At 37.4% G+C, this 23562-nt stretch overlaps 1 protein-coding gene across 1 annotated transcript in view; it reads left to right on the top strand.

Moving 5' to 3' along the window:
• aopep (aminopeptidase O (putative)) overlaps positions 1–23562 on the top strand; it is a 93607-nt gene that overhangs the window by 22107 nt on the left and 47938 nt on the right. The window contains exons 7-12 of the mRNA XM_014987164.2: positions 7454–7667; positions 8559–8665; positions 16795–16897; positions 17125–17232; positions 18302–18345; positions 21401–21461. Of these exons, the coding sequence (XP_014842650.2) occupies positions 7454–7667; positions 8559–8665; positions 16795–16897; positions 17125–17232; positions 18302–18345; positions 21401–21461 (637 nt within the window). The remainder of the gene's footprint in view (positions 1–7453; positions 7668–8558; positions 8666–16794; positions 16898–17124; positions 17233–18301; positions 18346–21400; positions 21462–23562) is intronic.

The raw sequence follows: 23562 nt of genomic DNA, 5'->3' as shown, positions 1-23562 counted from the left end.
GCGTGTGATTCTGTCTGTTTTTTTTTTTTTTTGCTGTTTTTGTGTCATCGTAATTATACAGTAATTACAGCTGGGACACGTGTTCTCTGGTAGAGAGGGAAGCTTATCTCTCAGCGTGGAAAATGCCTCAAGGCTCTTTGTTTACCTTTCTGGGGGGGGGTTTCCCATGACAGTCTGTTATAGCATATTTCTTTTATCTTCTTAAAGTCTTTTGGTACTTTGTAGTCTTTAACATGATGTTCGCCATATATCCGTTAGTGTTAAGCTGCGACTTACACATCCGGTACACACACTCCACTCTCATCATCCTTTTCCTTGTCCCTCTCCCTCATGGGGCTTTTTTATTGGTGTCCCAGCACTGGTCTGAGCAGGGTTGTGGATGTCATTTACAGGACTACGATAGGGCCCCTGCTGCATTATGCATGGAAGTGTCCCGCTGGGGGAAAAATGGCCTACAGCCAACAACGATGGATTGAGGGATGAATAATGGATGGAGAGATGGAGCAGCAAGACACTATTGCAATCTGTTTCTTACTAAATTGAAGATTTGCCCTATCTCACACCTCTGAAACTCAGGGCCAAGTTACCTGCTGTGAAGTGGTAATGTTTGAAAGTACAGGAGAGTTTTTAACAGTGTTATATTTTGTGTTTGAAAACCCACTGAGATTCTGCTATCAGAGGAATACCCATCGGGTATTTTTTTTCCTCAGTTGATTCTGGTCCAACCAGTTATTCTGTGTTTCTGGACATGTCGTTTCAGATCTGTGTTGCCCTTAACAATAACTAGTGTTATGTTGAGGTCACACAAATTGTATTTGAAATAATTCATGTTCATATTTCACCGCCACAGTATTTTGAGGCAGAAGACGTAAATGGCATCAGGCTTTACTGCTGTGGGCGACCATCCCTGGACCCAGAGATCAGAGAACGGGCCATACAGATTTAAGCATGGCTATTCCCACTTAAATGTAAAATTAAAGTAAAACAACGACAAAAAAAAAAAAAAATACAGCCTTTACTACTAAGACTGTGGTAAAAATGCAACCATATATAAAGGGAAAAATAAATAGTGAATTATATAGCTTTAGTTGTTTTGGGAGTTAATGGTACCTGCTTTAAAATGTAAAATAAAATGTCTTGTTACAATTGAACAGCAATAATTCATCTTATCATGGAGCACTCTGCACGTCACAAAGTTTTATAAAGCTGGTGACTGCTGCCAGCGAGCTGCTACGTATATTTTGTTGCTGTGGAGCTCATACAGCTAAAATCTTTAGCTTCTTTGCACTGAGCCTGTGAATCTATTGACCCTGAACGCTATAAATTCACGCATTACTTATTCTTTACTTCTCCTTGATGCATATTCAGTTTCTACAGAGTTCTGCTGCACAAGTGTCATGCAGGTGAATCTGAGTTAAAGTCTGAATGAAAACATCGATTGAATGGATCTGCAATGTGTTAGGCTTCTGCAAACCTGTTTTTATCCTGTTGTAAATGCTTAACTCTATTACTTTTTGTCTATTGTATTTTTACATGGAACACAACTGAATGCGTCACTGACGGTTTCAATTCCAAATGGACTAAAACACAAATTAAAGAAGGAAATGAAATTACAAAAATCACATTCATAAATGCAGATATGGATAGTTGTAACAAAAAGTATTTCAACCTTTTACCTCTGGTAGGTTTTCTCAGAGAATCTAGTCCAAATATTACATATTTGGACTAGATTCTATGTAATAATAATAATAATAAATTACATTAATTAAGATATATGTTAATAATTAAGACATACATTCTCCTATAGATATATTATCTGGATATTTAATAAAATATGAAATTTCACAACTTGTTGACCAATACATGTACATTGCAGATTCAATAACTCAATGTTTTTCTTATTGAGGCAATATTTTCAGGTATATTTACATAGTCTTTGAAAGAAAAAAATATATTTTCACATATTTTAGTGTGTTATGTAAAAAAGGAATAAGAAAATAAATGCAGAGTGGTAATTTGTTGAAATTATGCATATGATCGTCTTATCGAAGCTCCATTTAAATAAAGAGCTCACAATGTATACAGTTTTAAAACACAATTTGATGTATTCCTTAAGGCTCAGAAAGCAAGTGCGAAGTAGAGAAGCGGCGATACAAAAAGTAAACAAGCTGCTGTCAGCAAGAGAGTTGCAATATCAGGAAACTCAAGCTTTATTTAAAGATTGCTTCAGTCACAGCTCCCTACAGCTCTCAAGGTCACCACGTATTTGTTCTGAAACTCTGAGTGAGCCTTAATGTGTGTGTAGTATAGGCATACCGACTGACACCAAGACAATGATCTGAACTGACAGCTACATTTTAAACGTACCGACACCCTTCAGCTGCCATTGGCTGCTGCCCAAATATTTAAGCTCAAAAGTGGCGTGCAGCACTCTGACGTTATTGGAGTCATCTTTAAAGATGTTTGCAGACCCTCCAAAATGTGTGTGTGTGTGTGTGTGTGTGTGTGTGTGTGTGTATATATATATATATATATATATATATATATATATTCTTTAATTCAGAACAAAAAAGGCATTAAGGTTTTGTCACTTTTTATTCAATTTGCAAATACAACAGCTAAATTTACAATTTCATTTCAGGCTAATTAGTTTCTATTAACCCTGAGTGTGTTGGGGTTTGAAGTATATATATATATATATACCATATATATATATATATATATATATATATATATATATATATATATATACCATATATATATATATATATATATATATATATGGTATATACAATTATTGTGGTAGCATAATCATAAGCTAAAATGTTAGTTTTATTAATTTCTTCAAATAAACTCTGCAGTTATTGATACCTCTGCAGCGCTTCGTCTTTGGACAAGCAGAGGGGAATCTCTGACAATTTTTTATTTTTTTTTTTTCTTCCACAATCTCTGTTGATCACCCAGAGTCCTGGCGTCCTTTTCTATGCTCTAGTCTCTTCAAAATCATTTCTGTTGGAATTATGTCAGGGGAATGTGATGTTAAGAAAGAAGCATAAAATCAAAGATTTTACCACATGGTGTTGTTCAGCTAAAATGCCTGATCATATTTTCTGTCCACACATTGCCCGGGCCTGCATTGTACTTGACAGTGGACACCTCATCCACCTGGAGTATTTCTTGGTCAATGCTCAGTAGGCATATCTGACCAAAATACTGAGTTCAACAAACCTTAGACCTGCTTTTGTTTGTCGATTAAAAGACAGTGAAGAAAAACTGTTTAAAAAGAAGCAAATTGGCAAATTCAACCTGAAAGATTGCGGTTTTCAAACCTGGCTGTATAGATTGATTTATGAAAGCACACAGACATTATTGACTGTTTATTAGGATAAGAGGATGCAGAGATAATGCTTATGTAATCAAGGAAAGCAGACGCAGACAGAGGCTATATATGCATAGATCTGTAGTGTTCGTCATGCATGTATCCCTGCCAGATCCCCGATGTCAGCTAACGCCAGTCAGTGTGTCAGTGAACGTGAAAGATGCTGTTGTTATTCATCACCAGCGTGGTGGGATGACACGATTTGTCACTGTAGTGATGGATTCCGTCTCCCTCAGAGGAACATGTGCAAGCGGCGTCTCTGAAAAGCTGTCTTTGTGTTTCACACTCGCTACCTCGAACACACAGACGCTGCTGAAACTGACAACAAAGAACTGCTTGTCCAATTGTGCAGGGAGAAGATTACGCTTTCAAAAAAAAAAAAAAAATTATCAGACTAATGTTAGCATCCTGTACTCTAGTGAGAGCCACTGTTTGTGTAATGAGGAAAAACAGGGAATTAGATCAGAGGTGCTATCTTAGGAATAATGCCCATAAGACTCTCTTTATATGATGTTGACATGTCTGTAAATAACAAAATAACTCTAGCCTGCCTTTCGTCTGATGTAAGAGTCCTGAGGGAAATGCAGAGTAGTTGTTTCTCAGATATCTGATTTTGTTTTTCCCTCCAAAACAGGTCAGCAGATCCATCCTGACCTGCCTCTTCTCACTTCTTTTCTTCTATAATCGACTCATCTTGTCACTGGAATTAGGGGATGTCCAGGAAAAATGATCTCTTTTAGTAGATGATGTTGATTTTTGCTTGATTACAGCAAATTATTTTATAAGTATAATTTATCAGCAATAAGAGCATTTAAGCTTAATTTGTCTGCAGAGAGCAAACTGAAATTTTACTGAGGTAAAATAAGATCTCAGGAATCTGAAGTAGAAATGCACTAATTGTGAGGCCAATTTCTGATTCAGATTTTTATAAAGCTACGTTATAAAAACAAAAATTTTGAAACTCACCCCATGATAAAAAAAAAAAAAAAAAAAGGCATTCGCTCATATATGAATGCCTTTGATCATATAAGTGGTCCTAGAGCGTTTTCTTTTCCCCAGTGTCCTTCTGGTGGTTGTTGTCATTTCCGAAGTAAGGGGTTGTTAGCTTGAAGTTTCTTCCAATTATTGGAAGAAACTTTGCAGAAAACTCTGCACCAAAAGTGTCCAAGTGGAGAATTTTCTTTTCTCCTCTTGTGACATTTGCACTTAAAGTTACGGATCTTCTCCAGCTCCGTCTTCAAATGTTGTGATAACAATGTTAAGTAGCCACGAGTTCCTTTTGAATGTGCAGCTTATTGGCTGAAACCAGTACCAAAAAGTGTGTGCATAGCTAAACAACAATGGTATGTTAATCAGCTATGGGTTTCCATTTATTTTAAATTGTGACCACCTGGTCTGGTGCCCATTGCTATGTTCTATATATATTCAAAAATGTTCTAAGTTGTCTTCAATACATTTTAACATGTTTGTTGCTAGAGTTGGATACAATACCCCTTTGAAGGAAAAAAAAAAAAAAAACAACTTGCAGACCTACAGTTTGCCATAAATTTTCTCACATGTCATGTCAGTGTTATTTGTGACACTAAAGGTCAGGTGAGAGTGAAAAGGTCTTCAGACGGTCTAGTGTTTTATCTGAGTCTGCAGAGAAGGATGCCATTCATTTGCACCTCTGCGACCCCTCTTCCCCATTTTTGCGTTGAAGACTTGCCTCCTTTTCATGCACAGGTGGCCCCCTCGTCCTCAGGGTCATCGCAGCTTGTTATGTAAGAAAGCAGGGAAAAAAAATTCAATGAATCTTCTAGCAAGATCTTGTTTTAACAGGTTTTTGTGATTGACAGTGTTATTTGCACATTTCCAAGATAAAGTCTCAGAATCTGGACTAATAACTAATAATGGCATTCATATGAGGAATGATATGAATGTTTTATTTTCTCTCTATTCCTTGCTTTGTTCCAAATGTAGCACAGCCACTGTGGATTACTTTATATATTCCAAGTAATAAGTTCTGCTTCTGTTGATTTCCAGGCTTTTCATCTGATGCAATTTATGAAACTTTTCTGCAGCAAAAGCATTGGCTACTACTACTTCTCAGGAGTCCTAATATTTGTATTAATTACTATTTATTCTCAATCTAATGCTCCTTTTACATTTTTGGGCCTAGAAACTAAACAGCTACTTAACCTCTGACATTCACTATTGCTTGTCAGCCTGCTGGTACTTTGTTCAAAGAACTGGTTAGCAAATCCCTTAAATCCTTTGGTGATGGATGTGTTTTAAATTCCTGTCTGTATGCTGTACTTAATGTCTGCCAAGTTTAGTTTCATAAAAATTAGACATAACGGTGGAGTTGGAACTAAGGAAGAATGCATTAAATGTTGGCTTAGATCTGGATCACTGAGAGCTGTCAGTCAGCACTTTTGCCCGTCATACTCCCAGCTTTGCAGAGCAGAAAGCACTTCACATATGCACATGATTTTTGAACCATATTTTAACTATTTGACGTCTAAGCTAGTAATTTTTTTTTCCTGAGTGGTTCTGCAATAAAGTGAACTAAGAATCAGTAGCATAATCAAAATTTCACAAGTGTCTATGCCTGTTATGGTGCAAACTAAAATTGTATTACAACTTATAAATGTTTTTCTTTGGTAGATCTGAAGATAAAAATCCAAACTCTTCCCTTCAGAGAAACGTAACACAAAATATTTTAAGAATGGGGTGTGGTTCTTTACTTATCACTAGAGTGCTTGCCACAGGCAGTGAAAACACTTTCACTGTCAAATCTAAGATGTACTCGCTTAAATAGCGATACAAATGTAAGAATATCTAACACATTATTGTACATATGGAACTATATATATATATATTCTTAATTCTCATAATTCAATAAGTCTCGTAATTTTCAGATTTGTTCAGATTTGTCTTTGCCTTCATGCCTTTATCAGATTCAGAAGTTGGTCAGAGTTGATGAGGAATATAAATGGAGCTAAATACAATTCAATCCTGGAAGAAAACCTATTTGATGACGCAAAAAGATTGAAACTGGGCTGAAAGGTCACCGTGCAGCAGGACAACAACTCGAGGCATTCAGGCAGAGCTACAATGTATTGATTTAAATCGAAGATCAACAATTTCACAGACATTGTTTGTTCAGTCTGTCTGAAAAGAATAGAATTTTTTAAAAATAATAATAGGATCATATTTATGTCTGTAGATGCACAAATCTGGTAGAGACTTTCCGCACTACTCTGTTTCTAATTGCCACAGAGTTCCATACTGTAAAATAATGTTGTTAAACAGATGGGGAGGCCATAATTCTTAGATTTGATTTTGTAAAACATTTTGAAAACTTTTATATCTGTTACACAATCATATAAAAATCCATAAAATTATACTATTTATTGGTTTATTTGACAAAGCACACTAATGTTTAACATTTATTAAAACTTACGTAGTTCAATGGAAAAGGCAATCATTTCTCTCTAATGCATTGTTGCAGTTTCTAACTCCTTTTCACCAGGTTACTCAGTGAAACCGATCTTTATGACTCTGTTATCTGACTAGTCTTCTTTGCATGCAGACATGACATGTTTTTCAAGGTAAATATTTTAAGTGCAGTGCCTTTTTAGGGTGCATGAAGGCAGTAGGTGAAATTGAAAACCACTTTAAATACACCCTGTAGTGTCAAACAATCAAAACTAAAGCTGCCCAGAGTACATTGGCAAAATCAGCTCGTAGAAAGCAGTTAGCTTTGGCATGAACGCCTGATGAGTAAGCTGACCATTTCTAAATATAATGTAGAGGATTGTGTAAAGAATGGGCGGCTTCTGTTCTTGTTGGAACACACACGTGGATTTGTCTTGCATGACGTGCAAAGACTTAATTTACTGTAATCCTAGGTGTGGAAGAGTAGCTCAAAGACGCTTGGAGGACGCGTCATTATGTCCTTATCTGCCTTTGTGCCGTGTTTTTCCTTAACCAGTAATTTTGTTTGGCTTGCTTTTTTCTCTTACTTCCTTAATGTCCTCGATCTTGACACATTTAATTCTCAGATTTCATGTCCCTTGTGTTCTGCAGCCCCCATATAATTTTCCTGTCCCAGAGTGTGTTGTGCAAGGAATGTCCTGGTTCTGGACTGAACAGACTGACTCTGAGTGGATCCAGGATTTGCCACGAGATTGCCCACTCCTGGTTTGGCCTGGTTATTGGAGCCAGAGACTGGACAGAGGAATGGATCAGTGAAGGCTTTGCTACTTTCCTGGAGGACATTATATGGGCCCAAGCACAACAAGTACTTATTCCTAATCATAAATATGTTCTTTTGTTTCAATTTTATTCTCAATTTTCACATACTTTTGAAGGTGTGTTTTTTTTTTTTAATCTAGTAATAAATTCATCTGTCAGATTTTTTAAAGTAGGATGCTGAAGAGAGGCTGCAAGCAGTTATTATCCCCTCTTTAGTAGCTATAGGTGTCATATTACCTCATTTTATCAATACATGTTCTTTCTCACTTACTAAGCAGAGTAGGGCAAATTCTTGCAGAGATTTTTCAATTTTATAACAACTTCAGTCTCATTTGCAGTTGATTTTGGAAAAACAGATGCTTTCATCATGGATTTCTTTTCACATTTGTGGTTTAAAAGCATCTTGAATATACCACAATGAAAACACTTATCAGCTATGTCACAGGGAGATGGTGTGTAAAAGAAGGGACCAAAGTGCTGAAATGGCTGAAAGTCAAAGGAGCTAGCCAAGCAACATGGAGGAGGAGGAGATTTCCAAATCCAACTACAAAATAAACCATCTAACATAATACGTACAGAGTTGGACAGCAACAACCCCTCAAAAATATATATTTTAGAAAACAGTCCAAAAAAAACAGGGAGCACATTTCCCGTGAACTTCAGTTTTAATCTTCGCATGCACATTCTGATTGCAATGTTTTTCTTTTCGTCTCTTGTTCCCTTCTTAATCCTATTGCTCAGTATGCTAAATAAATTTGGCCTTGTGAAATAATTCTGACCGATAAACACTTTTTTAATGTCTCCGATACTTTACGCAGTATTGGAAACATTTCAGTCTGGTAAATATCTGACGTTTATGTGGGGTTTTTTTTGGAGGGGGAATCTTAATATTTGCCAACATCTGACATGTTCTTTATTCTCTCCATTTTCTCTGCAGCTCTCTTCACGACAGACTGCAGAGCAATTTGACCTGAAGGCGTTGTTGAGGTGGAGGCGACTTTCAGATGAGTTGCAGAACTCAAATGAAGAACTTCAAATTCTTCGGTGTGTACCTCTATTTATCGCTGGTCTGCTGCTTTGTGAAGGAATTAGGAAATATTAGTACAAAATAAAAGCTTATGTGCTTTTATTTTTTGAGATGTACATTTACTTGACGACAGACACGAGTAATGTGTAATGGTACAGAAATAGAGAAAACGAGTCTGTTTTCTGTATTTTGTGCGTGTGTGTGTGTGTGTCTAAGTATAAACTGTATGCATTCCAGGGGAACAGGTGTGGCAAGAAAACATATTGAGGTGTGGTGCACCATCATGTCTCAGAAAACTCAACACATTGAAGACACCAGGCATGCACTAACTCCTCATCTCATTCTGACAATGTGGGACCCACACCCTGTTTGTTTTTATCCTGAGTGGAAGGAAATTGTCATCGGGCATTACAGCTGTGAAAACCCCCTTCCAAGAGTTAACTTTTTAAATATCTATAAATACACATATGAACATTTTAGATGTTGAATAAAAAACCTTGGAGATGGAGGGAGCTCTTGTATTTATAATGAAGTATTGATATTCATGCTTGTAAGAAGCAGTAGAAAGTGTAACAGATTGCGTATTATTGATTTCATTGCACCTTTCTGTGAAGCTTACTTCTGGCTGTATCACCTTAATTAGAAATGTTGTCATCATACAATACAATGACCTTGACCAGAAATCAAATTAACTGTCTCTGAACAGTGAAAAGTGCATGGGCAATTTTTTAATAATTATTTTACTTATAAAAGGTTTACGTCAATCAAAGCGGACGCTGTTGAAATCAGAAGCTTTTTTCATTCCTAAATTATTATAAGATTCAGTGACTTATATGACAGCTAAGTACCGTGTCATGAAGGGTTTCAGAGGACAGCTTGTAGTGCGTAGAAATACACAATCGCAAAATAATTAGCACCCCTAGTAAAGAATTTTGAAAAAGCCTTCATATGAATACCACATAATACCATCTTAATTAGAAAACACTTTATAAACAACAATTCAAGCTGAACAGTGTCAAAAGAATTACTTGTTTTAATGCAACAGCATAATCCCACACATCTTTAATACATTATTTAATATATTAATTTATTTAATGAATTCAGTTTCATATAAAACTAATGCCACTGTAATTCAAATTTGTTTTACTGTAAGCAACTGGAAACATTTTTATTATCAATTATCTCTAACCACTCTTAAATCGGAAAGGCAAGAGAAAATCGACTATTTTAGTGAGGCAGATGCACGTTGACCTTTGCAAGTCGGTAAATGACTAACAAGAGAATATCTTCTCATTTAAACATTTCCATATCTACAATCATAACCATTATTTATAAAATGTTAAATAACAAAATCTGTGATAGATGGGATTTATCTTTCTAGTCACGGTGAGCAGGATGGTAAGACCTAAAAACACCCCCAAAGCTCATGTTTTTGGAACATCATATCTCAGTAAAACTCATATTTTAAAAGTTATTGCACACCTATTTATCAGAGTTGCCAGTAATATTGGAGGGCACCATATGCTATCCTCCAGCAACATTCTTTCACATTCATTGAACAATTGGAGATTTGCTTTCTGAGATAAATGCTCAAACCTGTAAAAAAAAACAACATTTGAAATATTTGTCTTTTGTTATTTTGCTTAGCAATAGAAAACCAGTAGGTAAGCTGGTGTATATAGACCAGACACTTACAGTTTGAGCAAGTTGGGAGTCAGTATTGGGAACTGATTAGGTAAAGTTATGGAGCCTAACATGACATTTACTTAATAGGAAATGTCACAGCCATGTTTGCAAATTTCTAGCCCGCAGTTCATGTCTAAAGTATGCTACTGGTATAATCTTCAAAGGTAAACGATGTTTCAGTAAAACAACTAAATATGCAATTAAAATCTCCCTCTGTCTGCCTACAAGGGTGTTCCTCTACAAGGCAGACATATGATTAAGTTGGATTAGGTTTTTCGTTTCCTGCAGTATTAAATCATTGTGACTTAAGTTGCTGTCACACAGCTTCTTATCTTTCCGGGTACGTTGTTTCATAATTGGTTTAAAGATACAGAAACAAAGCACATTTTGTAAAACATCAAGTTCAGTGTGAAATATTTGTCATGTCTATAATTTGCCACAGTTTTATACAGTAGCTGCACATTCAACATTCTAATGTGGAAATGTTCATCACTGCAGACAGGCCAACTGTATTGTGTTGCATTACATTAAGTCATATTATTGGGTTGATGTATATTGGGTTGATATATATATATATATATATATATATATATGTGTGTGTGTGTGTGCATTCTGTGGTATATATGGAATGTCTAAGTTGCAGCGTACATGAGAGATTTGCTGGGATCATTTTCAAATGACTAGTAAGGAAAGTAGAGGGGCTTACCATCTTTGATACTTCTGCATAGCTCTCTAAAGAGCCCAAATTGTTCTTGGCAGAGTTAGATTGAACTGTTGAGTTACGTCTGATCTGGCGGATTGATACAGTCAGCAGCTTCAAGGAATGTTTCTTTCTTCCTGCCCATCTGACGTAGATGTGTGGAAGCAAACACGCATCTAAAAGTTGCAGGACACCAGCCCTCCAGGATTGGAAGTAAAGACTTATGCTATAGTCTGTCAATATCTGTGAGCATAACGTTGTTTCACAATAATAAAAAAAAAACCCACTTCGATGGCCACAAATGTTTAAAATCTACGACCTAGGCATCCATACTGCTTTTACAAACATTTGTTAAATTAAACAAGTCCCTCTTAGGAGCTCATTGAATTCTGGTGTGGTACTATGACAGTGTAATAAGTCCAGTCATAAAAATTTAATTCCTGCTTCCTCAGTCAAGTTTTATTGATATTATAACAAATTAGAAACAATAACAGCAACTTAGTCATGATGTGTTAGACCACATAAAATCATAGAGCAGGGTCAGTGGAGGTTAATAGTGCCAGTTTCCTCGTAGTCAAAGGCAACAGACCTTCAAACTTTATATGGAGCATCATGGAGTAAGTTTACATGGCTGAGCAGCTCTATTTAAACCTTCCATAACCAAATTTAATGCAAAGTACCAGATGCAGTTGCTACCAATACAGTCCGGAGCAGTGTGAATGCGTTCTCTGAAGTGGCAAATCATACTTCTTTTGGTTAGTTTGATGAGTCGCTCTAGGTTTGGCAGTTTCCAAGAGGACAGCAATGACCTGACTGTGTTGTCTAAAGTGTAATGTTTGGTGTAATGTAGGGGGTTTTTCAGGAGTTAATCTTGGCCCCTTGGTTCCAGTGAAACTAGATGTTATTGCTTCATGATACCAAGAAATTTTGGAAACGTTTATGCTTCTGACTGTCAGAACAGTTTGGAGATGGCCTCTGTAGTTTCACTAGTGCAGTGGTTTCCAAACTTGGTCCTCAAGTACCCCTGACCTGCATGTTTTAGATGTGTCTCTGTCCCAACACACCTGATTCAAATGATTGTATGACTTCCTCTGCAGACACCAAATGCTACAGAAGCCTATTAACCACCCATTCATTTAAGTCAGGTGTTTGGAAGCTAGGAGACACCTAAAACATGCAGGGCAGGGTTACTTTAAGACCAGGATTGGGAACCACTGCACCAGTGCACCCAGCACTGCTCCAGAAATGAGCAGTGCTGGGTTCTCTTGTAGTCTTGTAGTGTCTGTTATTTTTGTCACACATTCTTCAGCGACGTCCAGTAACTTTTCTTTTATTTCCATGAGCTGTCCTTGAAAATTACACCACCATGAGGTCCTAGTAACATGAACAAAATGCTAAACCTATTTAGCATTTTGTAAATCAGCTGTCAGATTGAGCAGACAGTAATTGCTTTACAGTCTGCAGGTCAGTTGAGAATGCAACATGTGCTCACATTCGTACATTATTTTGTTCACGTAAAAAGAACAGTTTGGATATTGAAAGAGAAATCTCCGAATATTTACTGTGGATGTAATCATTATCCCAATAATTGCGACCAAATTACATTGGGTTCCTTCCAGGAACTCCTCATTAGAATCATAAAGACATTAGAAGGACATTAACATCCCAGGAATACATTTTGCCATTTTAATTAAAGATTTATAGGATAACTAACACATTGCAGACTCTGTCTGATGGATCGGATAACGGTAATAAGTTCTGCCTTGCGCTTGTGGATGTACATGAAATATTATTCTCTCCTTTGTCGAACAATAGGGGGAGTGTTGCCATAGTGTGAGGAGTTGTAATTACTCTGTGAAAAATGTTTCATGTCAGAGTACCACCCATGTAAAACAGACAAAGGATTATTTATTTATTTATTTATTTTGCAGAAAAAAACACCAGATGAGCAGCGTTGCTTTGACTTCTAATGATCATACTGATATGGCCGATCGGCGTAGACAGAGATGAAGAGCATCATCCTCTAAGCTCACCAGGAAAACAGACAAAAGCTAGATGGCAGGTTGTTCTTTTCAAGTTCAGTAGGTCACAATCGACAGCCTATGATCCAGCAGGGGCCCCAGTGGCCAGTGTTTATCAGACCATTTCAGATGAGTTATATTTAGGGCAGCCCGGGCCAGACGCCATTCTCCCTGCTGATTTACTGGGCTGCTAGAAGCGCTGCTCTACCTTATCCGGTTTCCACAGTCAACCCAGTGTAATTTGTCAGGATATGGCTCGCGGAGCTATAAACCTCTTTGTGTTTGTGTGCGAGTGTGTGCGTTTGACATTAGGTTCTGTCAGTAATAGCTCCCGATTTCCTTTCTCGCTCGTTCTCTCCTTCCCCAAACTCGGCCCCACCCAGGTGCATGCAGAACAACAAATGCACAGAACAGCCTTCCCCTTTTGCACACACACACTACAAGTCAGATATGAGCCCTGTTTATTCAGAAATGCATTGATGGATTGTGGGTTGTTCAACGCAGCGATTGGTTTTTTCAACCTGAAGCTTTATCTAATCCTACGTGTTAAAAAGAGGCAGAAAGTGAGGGATTTACAGGTCTATGAAGTCAATATGTGTTATCCACCAGTGACGGATCAACAATTTTCTCCTGTGTAACATGCACACACAGTGGAGCTGTTTTCTCGAGAAATACATGTCCTGTCACTGCTTTTATTTCTTTAGCCAAAGTCCATCTTTTTTCTCTGACTGGCACACAGATATACACACACACACACACACACGTTTGTTTTGCTATCTTTGTGGGGACTTTCCATTGACTTCCATTCATTTCTACTCATTTCTACAGCCTAAACCTTACCTTTACCCTTTTCCTAACCCTAACCATCACATACCTAACCCTAACCCTAACCAAAACTCAATTCATACCTTAGCCCTAACTCTGACCCCTGACCCAAAAACAGGGTTTCCCCTCGTGGGGACCAGGCTCAGGTCCCCACGAGGAGCGACTGGTCCCCACAACGTAGCATATGTCAGGAAAATCGTCCCCACAAGGTATTACAAACAAACGCACACACACACACACGCACACACACACACACACACATTCGCCCATGGATAAAGGATCCCCTGTTGTCTATAACTGAGCCTATGTTATCTTATCATCACTAACAGACTGATATGGACACTTAGAGCTGAGAACTGAACAGATCTGAGAGGAAGTAAAAAAAAAATACAAGTGCGTCTTGACAAATTGGAATCATCTTAAAGGTGATTTTATTTCAGTTATTCAATTCAAACAATGAAGCCCATTTATAGATTTGTCAAAGAGATGTGAGATTTCATGTTAATTTATGGTGATTATTGCATGTTGGTAAAAAAAAAAAGGGAAAAAAAAGACTTTTAATACAGAATTATTGACACAAAGACATAAAGTCCTGCTGGTAATTTAAATTGGCATCTTGTTAAGCTTGTAAACCAAGGCAGACGGCTATGGTGACTTTCAACTAAACACAGTGAACTAACACCAGGTGATTACGTAGATCCCCAAACCATCACAGACTGAGGATATTTCACACTGAACCTCATGAAACTTTGATTCTGTGCTTCTCCCTTTTTCCTTTGGTCTCTGGGATCTTAAGTTTGAAATGAACTGTAATCTACCTAATTCCTTTTCTCCTCAGCCCAGGTATGACCATCCTGTCTTTGTTTGCAACTCAGGAGTTTCTATGCGGCTGTTCTTCAAGCTCCGAGTCCAGCTGCAGTCCAAACCTCCAAACTCTCAAATGAGTTTTGCTTCACAATCCTCTCAACGCTGTGGTTTTCATGGTTGCTCCTGCACCTTTTCTACCACACTCTTTTTTTTTTCCCCCAATAAACTTTCCAAATAAAACAGTCAGCTTCTTTAACAGTGCCGTTCTGTGGCTCACCCTCCTTGTAGACGTCTGCAGTCAGCAGTCTTCCCCATGATTGCATATTATAGTCATAACATCAAATTTCTGAATTAAAATTATTTTATTTTGTAATTTCTGAGAAATTTACTTTGGAGTTTTCTTTAGCTGTAGGCTTTAATAATCAAAATGAACAGAAATTACCTGAAATATGTTTGTCATAAATCTGCATAAAATATCAGTTTCCCTTTTTGAACCTATTACCAAAATATACTTACTTTCATCACAATACAGGATACTAAGATATACCTCTTATTTGTTGGCAAGTAAAATAATAAAACACTCAAGTGGTTCCTTCATATTTTAAGGTAATTCAGTTCACCTCAGGCTGAGAATATTAATGCAAACTTTGGCGCAATTTCCCCAAAGTCTCATCTTGAATAGAAATACATCCTCGGATGCACGATGAAAGCTGTTGCAAGTGTCCAGTCAAATTTAGAAATTCCAGGAAGCTGATGACTTCCTCTCTCAGTCTGTTTAACAAACCAAACATTCCTGTCTCTCTCCTGTCCTCGATTTCTCCCTCACCACTTGCTCCTTCTGCCAGCCGCCGCAATCTACTTCATCTCCACCCGTACCCCACTCTTCTGCTCATCGTGTGGGAGAGACGGATGAAAAGTTTGACTGTTGACTCATTCCTCACACCCGAAGCCATACCTGGTTTATCTGAATCTCTGGTTTGCGTGGTCGATCTCACTGCTCATCTGTTTTTTGTGCATACGTCCGCCTGGTCTAGTCATGAAGCGCTCCCGTAGAAAGGTGCTAGGCAGTGATGAAGGGGGTATTGATCGCTGGGCCAGGCGCCTGCTGTATCGACTCGGTGGGAGGGTGATCCTTCAAGGCCCTCCTATTGGCACACGGAGTTAATCTGCTCATCCTGATCGATGCCAGCTAACTGAAGCTATCACTGCACGCCGTCCCATGTCAGGGCTTTGTTTGCCCGTTTCTTTATTGGTTTTATGTGTGTTTGTTGGTGTGTTTATGGAGGTTTAAGGCATGATTTGTGCTTAGGTGACATAAAATGCTAAATGCAGAGTTCTGGTAGTCAGGGGTGCTTTATTTGTGGAAGTGTTATATGTTTGCATCGTGACTCATAGGTAGTAAAGTCCAAGTGCAGCATTGTGAGGTCATATAAAGTCTATAGTACTCCATTATAAATCTGAAGCTTGAGTTTCTGCCTGCCTCAGGCGATGCATGGCAACTGAGCAATCTCTTCGTTCACAAGTGAGAGATTGCCTGACTGGGTGGATTTAGTGATGCTGACAGTGAAGTCTTGATATGTAGAAACTGTCGTTTTCCTGCTTCTGAAATGTCACTAATATTAGTGTAATATGGACTTTCTGTCCATAGAGTCTTTGTCTTTATCTTCTATTTTGTTCGTGCACTGTTTTTCTTCCCACTACTCAATGACTGCTAGTGATGTTAAAGCCATACATTCAAATGGTTCAATTCAAACAACTATCACATCTGAGATGCAAACACAAGCTATTTATCACAAATATTTCTAGAACTATGCTCAAACACATGGCCTTTAAGATAAGGTTCTTTGCCAGAATCCTCATAACCAATTTTTCATCAAAGATGGCCAAATCTCTACATAAAAAGCAAACAAATAGAAAATATGGGTGAAAATCTAAAAATGTGTAGCTTGAATAAACAATGTAGCAATTGTGTGACAGTGTGTAACAATGCAACTCCAGTTCATTGTTAATCAGAACATGTATATCAATGTCTCCTTAAGGGGAGTTGAAAGTTTGTAAAAGTTTTGTGTGATTTTGTTTATACTTTTACTTGTTTGTTTTCCTGTAGACCGAACATGGACAGAACTGGTCAAGTCAGCGACTCTGGCTCCTCCACAATCAAACACGCTCTTAACCTCGACAAAACATTCATGCAAGTCCACTATCTCAAGGTAAGAGACTAATGTATTAAAGACAGGAAGGAAATAAGAAAATAGAACCAGAGTTATACAGAGGAAAAATATATAAAGTACTGGAACTGCAGCGTTGGCATATTAAATGATAAGAGTGATTCTAGATTGTCCTTTCAATTGTCCTGCCAAAAAGCTCCAGTGTGCTTGGACCCGCCGTTGAATTTATTTGTGTTTCTGTGATGGATCATGTTTTGTTCCCTGCCTAGGGCTACTTCCTTCTCAGGTTCTTGGCCAGTGAAGTTGGGGACCAGCACTTAATTGACTTCTTCAGATTATTTGTGAAGAAATACCATGGACAACTTGTTTTGTCTCAGGTGAGACTGAAGTTCTTTTAGAGGAATATTTTTGTCTGCTAGTATTGATGCTTGGCAAAATTGTGATTTTGCTTTAACACCTCCCATTGGTTAAAACAATAAAAAAGGAATAAAAAAAAAAAGAATAAAAAATTTGCGTATGCATGCTATGTTGGATTTCAGTCAAAAACCCTATTCTATTTCAACAAGTGATGCCATTGTCACTGTTAAACTACATTAAGACAGATGGAAAAAAAAAACCCATGAAAATATCTCAAATTTTTCCATATGCAAAATGGACCAATGCTTTGATGTGGCATATATATGTCTTTTTTTAATTTTTCAATATTAGTGGTTGCAGCTTATATTCAGGTGCACTCAATAGTCTAGAAATCATACTACATATGGTTATAAAGAAACCACAATATGAGTCATTTTCAGGTGTCGTTTTCACATCTCTCACTTTTTGCCATGAGTATTTCCACTGACTTTGTTTATATGAATGACTGAGAAAATGGTAATTGGTGTCAGAGAAAACTCAAGATGCAATTACTTTGGGAGAAGCTTAGAATTTTCTTTAGAGTTATGATGCCAACATTATTGCTGCCTGCTGACACAACTTTTGTATTACAGCACCTTTCATTATAACCTTACCACGCTTGAAAATGCTAATAAAAACACTTAAAATGAGAGAAATAATGTCATTCTATATTTAAGATAGCATTTCAAGTTGTGCAGCCAATTGAAGACCAATTTTAATGTTCAGCGTTCAGCTCCGTGTATGAGCAGATATGCAGACGTTTATCCTGCTGACACCAGCACCTGAACAATAACACCTGGGAGTCTGTACGTGTGCGCGTGTATGCATGTGATTCATTCCACCTGGCTCCTGCATCTGCAGTGGCAGATTGAATCTTCTCACTAAATAATGGATGTAACATAAACATGGTCTGACCTTGCACACTTGACTTAACATCAGGTATGCCTTGCTGTCTCTTACACTCTTCCTCCCACATCTCACTTTATGCCTCCCCATTTCTTCTCATCGTGTTTTTTTTTTTTTTTTTTTTTTTTTTTTCCCCCTTAACAGGATTTCCTGCAAATGTTCCTGATTACCTTCCCACACTTGGAGAGGTATGTAAGTGGCAGCAATTACTGTTTAATTCATGAATTATATGAACCTCTGAATCCATTCCCCTGCGTTAAAGTAGGGGATTTCCATTCCAGTCAAATAGCAGAAACCTTTAATAATCTTTTCTTTTTTTTCTCCCCAAAAGTAGCTTAAGCATTTTAGTCTTGGATGATGATGATAGCTTAATGTGAAATAGGCAGGCTTCTGTTGATTTACTCTCTGTGGAGGTCCTGGTGTGGAAACAATCAGTCTAATAAAGCTTCAAACACCAATCTGGCTAACTGAACAGTCTCATCCACTCTCATATTAATTGAAGTGTAAAAGGATAACTGCTCCTCCTGCTCTCCTCCTCTCTCATTTTCTCTCTGTCTCTCTGCTTTATCATTCAATTCACCATCTTTTCTGATTGCCTCATTAACCTCTTCCTGCATCTTCCCGTTTCTCGGTCTGTATTTCACATTAGCTCTCCCAACCTTCAAACTTTCTGTTGCAAGCTCTGTTTTTGCCTCACCTTTTGTCTGCCGTGAATCTTGTCGTCTTGCCTTCTCTGTCAGGTGGAGCGTGCTGCTGGACCAGCCAGTAATTGATTGAATTAGACAGAGAGAGTTGGGCACAGTCAATATTTGGATGTGATCCCTCTGTCTGTAAACAACACAAAAAGACAAGAAGGATTTAGGATCAAAGTACCGGTTTGTTGAGAGTCATGGCTGCCTTTTGCATGTTCATACATTAGTGGATAAAGTAATCAAGACATAATCAATATAGGATTACGCAAATCTATACAAAAGATAGCTTTTTCCTGAGATCTCCATCCTATGTAAACTCATTTCTCTGTTAATTGCCAAATAATAATCTGGAAACCGCAATAAAGTTGCCCCTCAGGTACATGAAATATGGGTAAATTTGAGCCTTAAATGCTCCCGTGAGACCAAAAGCTTATGTCTCAATACTTCTATTATGAACCAATTCATCTTGCCAAAACCTAAGGCTTTTCTAGTAAAGCCTGTGATGTTTGTGCAGATTGTAACATTTTATGTTCATTGTACATCTGAATATGGATTTGCTAATGATCATTAAAAGCCATATATTATAACTTTTTTATATAACTTTTCCTTCTCAGCTGTGCTTAGACTAATTGTCCATATCAGTTAGAGGAGGAAATAAGGGGGGAAATTACCACAAAGCAGCTGGTAATTCCAAGGAAAATTGCTAGAGTCATGATGTTACATACAGGACACCAAACTCTGGCATCAATGATTAACACAGCGCCTACCCAAGAACAAAGTAGTGATAACAAATTCTCTTCCTGGAATGTGGGTTTTTAAGGGGAGGACTTATCTTCTGACTTCTCTGGTAAGGAGGATGAAGTCAGGGGAAATGTTTTCTTTGAGGCAGTGGCTGGGAGGCCAAACAGTCTGACACCACATCTGTGGAAATAAAAGTGGTTTTTGTCAAGCCTACTACCTGTTATTTGCCATAGCCTTTAGATAGTTGTTCTATTTTCTGATCCAGTTTTAGCCAGCATTGCCATTGATGAGCATTTGCCAGTGTTCCTTTTTTTTCTTGGTGCTAAAGATGCAACTGAGGGGTTTAGGAAATGCGTAGAGAAATATTGTAGCTGCAGTGAATGGAAACAGCTGAAAGTCTCGTCTTTCTACACATCGTCAGTCTGTGTATTAATCCTCACAGTTTATCTGCACCATGGTAATGTAGCGGTCCAAAATGGACACCTTGTGTCGTACAACTAAGGCACAAAAAAAGACACGTCAAGTTAATGTGAGAAAAATGTATCTGGAATTTGTTTTAAAATTATTCTTGGAATTGAAAAAACAAGGAACATTTTGAATATAATTTATTTGTGTCAGACTTTAGTGTGCTTTCAGGATCTAAAATATTATATCCACCATGTAAATTACCAAACATTATCATTAGTCTGTATTGTTAGCAAAATAACTAAAAATTACAAAATAAAACTCAGCCGATGTCAGTGAGCAAAGAGTAAAGCCTGGTCCCTACTAAGTGCCTGTGAGCTTAATTTATTTTTAGCCACACTAACTGTGGCGTGACTGATTTGTCTGTTGACCCCTTGTCCCTGTTTAGACATATTTACAACCCTCACTGACATGCTTTCGGTTTTGCTTGCTAGTATTACTTTTTGCATAAATTCACACAGCATAACTGACATTTAATGAACCTTACTGCAGTTTAAATTTGAATCTGGGAGACGGGATTTTCAAGTAGCTAAACTGAAAATTAACACAAAAAAAGAGAAGATTATTTTTTAAAAACCACCTCTTTAAATTAATATTGAAGCACTATTTAATGTCTAATTCTGTAATTCTGAGTAAACAGTAAAAAAAAAATACTATTTTGAGGAAGGTCCTATTGGAATATATTTGGCAAATGTATAAAGCCAGTAATTGAGCCTCTGTTAGGGGAGCATAGCTGTAAAAATAAAGATGGAAATGAGAACATTTCATTTAAAAAAAATGGCCTCTTTAATGGACTGAATCTCACGGCACACAGTAAAAGCTTCAGTGCGAGAGAGTGGAGACTTTTTTTTTTTTTTTTAAACACAGCCAGAAAGATTAATAGTGTGGTGAAGGGTATGCCGTATGGTTACTCTTCTACTCTGCGTGTGCTTCAGAGTTTGCATACCTACTGCTGACTGCTTGTGGAATGTTTGTTTGCACACACATTTGTCTTTGCATGTTGCTTCGGTCACTGTGGCGGTTCTGTCCGAGACGGTTTTCATCCACTAAACATACACTTTGTCTCATAGACGCAGCTACACTTTTTCATACAAATGTTTGTCTGCATGACATGCATATGTCTAAATCCTATTCATTGTCTGTACATGTCTGTTTACTCTATCTTGTATAGGAAGACGGGTGTGTCCATGATTTTTTTTGTTTAAGGTGTTGGCCCAAACTCAAGCCCGCCAGAACCCTTCCAGCTTTTTCCCAGAGACGTGTTTTTTAAAAGGGTTTCTTGGGCAATAACAATCATCACTGTAATAATAGGAATAAAACTAACACTTGTGCCATTGTGTTCCAGAAAGGGCCTCACCCTCAGTGCTATTTACGCCGACTGGCTTGATCGACCGGGAATTCCAGAGGTATGAGAAGTCTCTTTTGCAATCTGCCTTTTTAATGAATGAAAGTGTAAATTTCTAACTGAGGCTTCTGCTCTGAGAATTTATTGTATTAACCTTTATGTGCCACAGCAGAACTGGCAGGACTTTAAAGACAGTTTCCCAAAAATTGTAGTTCTTCATTTTAAATCAGTGATTTCTTTTTTTTTTTTTTTCTTCTTTTTTGGTCTTACTTCTTTAGTACTGTTGGTGCAAACATGCTGTACCACCAGATAAGGAAAGACATAACACTGGAGGATATCTTTTGAACATCTCTAAACATCTGTGTAATACAACTCTCATAATCAAAATGATGCCCCCTATTAGATGTAAATAACTGGATAAATACTCCAGCTTAAATGTGGTGTGACTGTTTGCCAGAAGGGATTGAACAACTGCTTGATGATGATTGCTTTCCTGCTAACAGCTTTTCCTGGGAACTGGAAAAAAAAATATATATGGATATTTATGTAGAAAGATAAATATCTAGATCACTATGTCAATTAATTTATTTATAAATTATTTATCTATTTATATTTATCTATTTATAAATTCTAAAGGAGGGTGTTCAGCCATCAATTACTGAGTGATTCGCTACCATTTATTATTATTATGTTTAGTGACCAATTACTTCTCATAAAGGGTCAAGTTGTTGTGATTTGGATAGCTTTCTTTCCCTTAATAGATAAAATAATTATTTAAAAACAGCATTCAGTTTCCTCAGGTTTCCTTTATCAGATTTTAAAATGTATTGGATCACCTGAAACACATATGCGAGACAAAAAAAAAAAGGCTAAAAAATGAAATCTATGTAATTGTAAGTTATAGATTGTTATTTTATCTGAGCAACACAGCTCCTCCACTGGCCTCTAGCTGGGAAAAATACCCCCAGTCATAGATTATTGGATTACAAATACACACCCACACGATCAATCCACTTTAACGGCTTCTTCAATTCTCCTATTTCTATGGTAACTGATCTTAATTACCACACAGCGTACGTGCAAATTTTGTGTCTGTGTTTTGTCCTTTTTTTCTTTTTTTTTTTGCATGGCTGTCTGGGAACATTCACCTTCTAGATTACGTGCTGATGTAACTAGAGCCTTTCAGGGGCCTCTGAGGGTGGGAAGGACACTGTGGAGGGGACTTCTGTTTTCTCCTACCTGATTGGATAAGGGTTGAGTGCTTCTGCACAGGCTCGCTTGTTTATTTATTTATTTTTGTTTTGATGTGCCAGTCACTGGCTAAGTAGATCAGCCAGATCGATTAAAACCTCTTACAAATGCGAGCACTTGTCCATTGTGTACACGACACACAAACACATTTAAAAAAAAAAAATCTTTCCCGGGTTGTCTCGCTCTTTATCGCCGCAGACTCCCTTGTGTTGCTCCACAATCTGGTCTGGAAAAAAAAAAAGAGGCAGGAAATGGTTTGGCCTAATAATAAACAATGACACACACCAATCCTGGAAAAAGGGATGGGGAATGAGAGAGAGCCTATTTTAGATATTTTAGTTTAGATGAGTAAGCACTCCCTTTGGAGGGGGATAGAAGTAGTCTCAGATACGATGGCTGAACATAGGCCAGCCTTGATGTGCCAAAACTTTCATTCTGATATATTTTTCTCCAATTTTTTAAATCTAAATAATTATTAATTAATATGTTTTGATTATTGTTGCATGTTTTATCTTGCAAAAGTGCTCATACTCTTGTGAACAGTTTCATATTTGTTCTCATAACAATCACAAACATGAATAGTTGTGAATGTAAAATGAAAAAGACATTTTTATATGAAAGTCAGAAAAAACAATTATTAAATAAAACAATTATTACATTTTATTTATGGAAAGTCATTTGGGGTTTGTCTCTCCCAGCTGTGCACATCTGGAAAAGGACATTTCTGCCCATTCTGTCTTGCAAAGAAGCTCATGTTCAGTCAAATTGGATAGAGAGGATCTGTGAACTAAGTTTCAAAACTTGCAACAGATTCTCAATTAGATTGAAGTCTGGACCTTTGATTGGATCATTTTAACACTTTTGGTCCATGGCTGGTAGCAGGCCATAGACTAAATTGAAGATGTCTCTTT

This window comes from Poecilia mexicana, unplaced genomic scaffold, assembly GCF_051168715.1.
Source record: "Poecilia mexicana isolate PSO_F unplaced genomic scaffold, ASM5116871v1 scaffold_9, whole genome shotgun sequence".
Taxonomy (NCBI): Eukaryota; Metazoa; Chordata; class Actinopteri; order Cyprinodontiformes; family Poeciliidae; genus Poecilia; species Poecilia mexicana.
The sequence above is the reverse complement of the archived record's forward strand: the minus strand, read 5'-3'. Positions and strand labels throughout refer to the sequence as shown.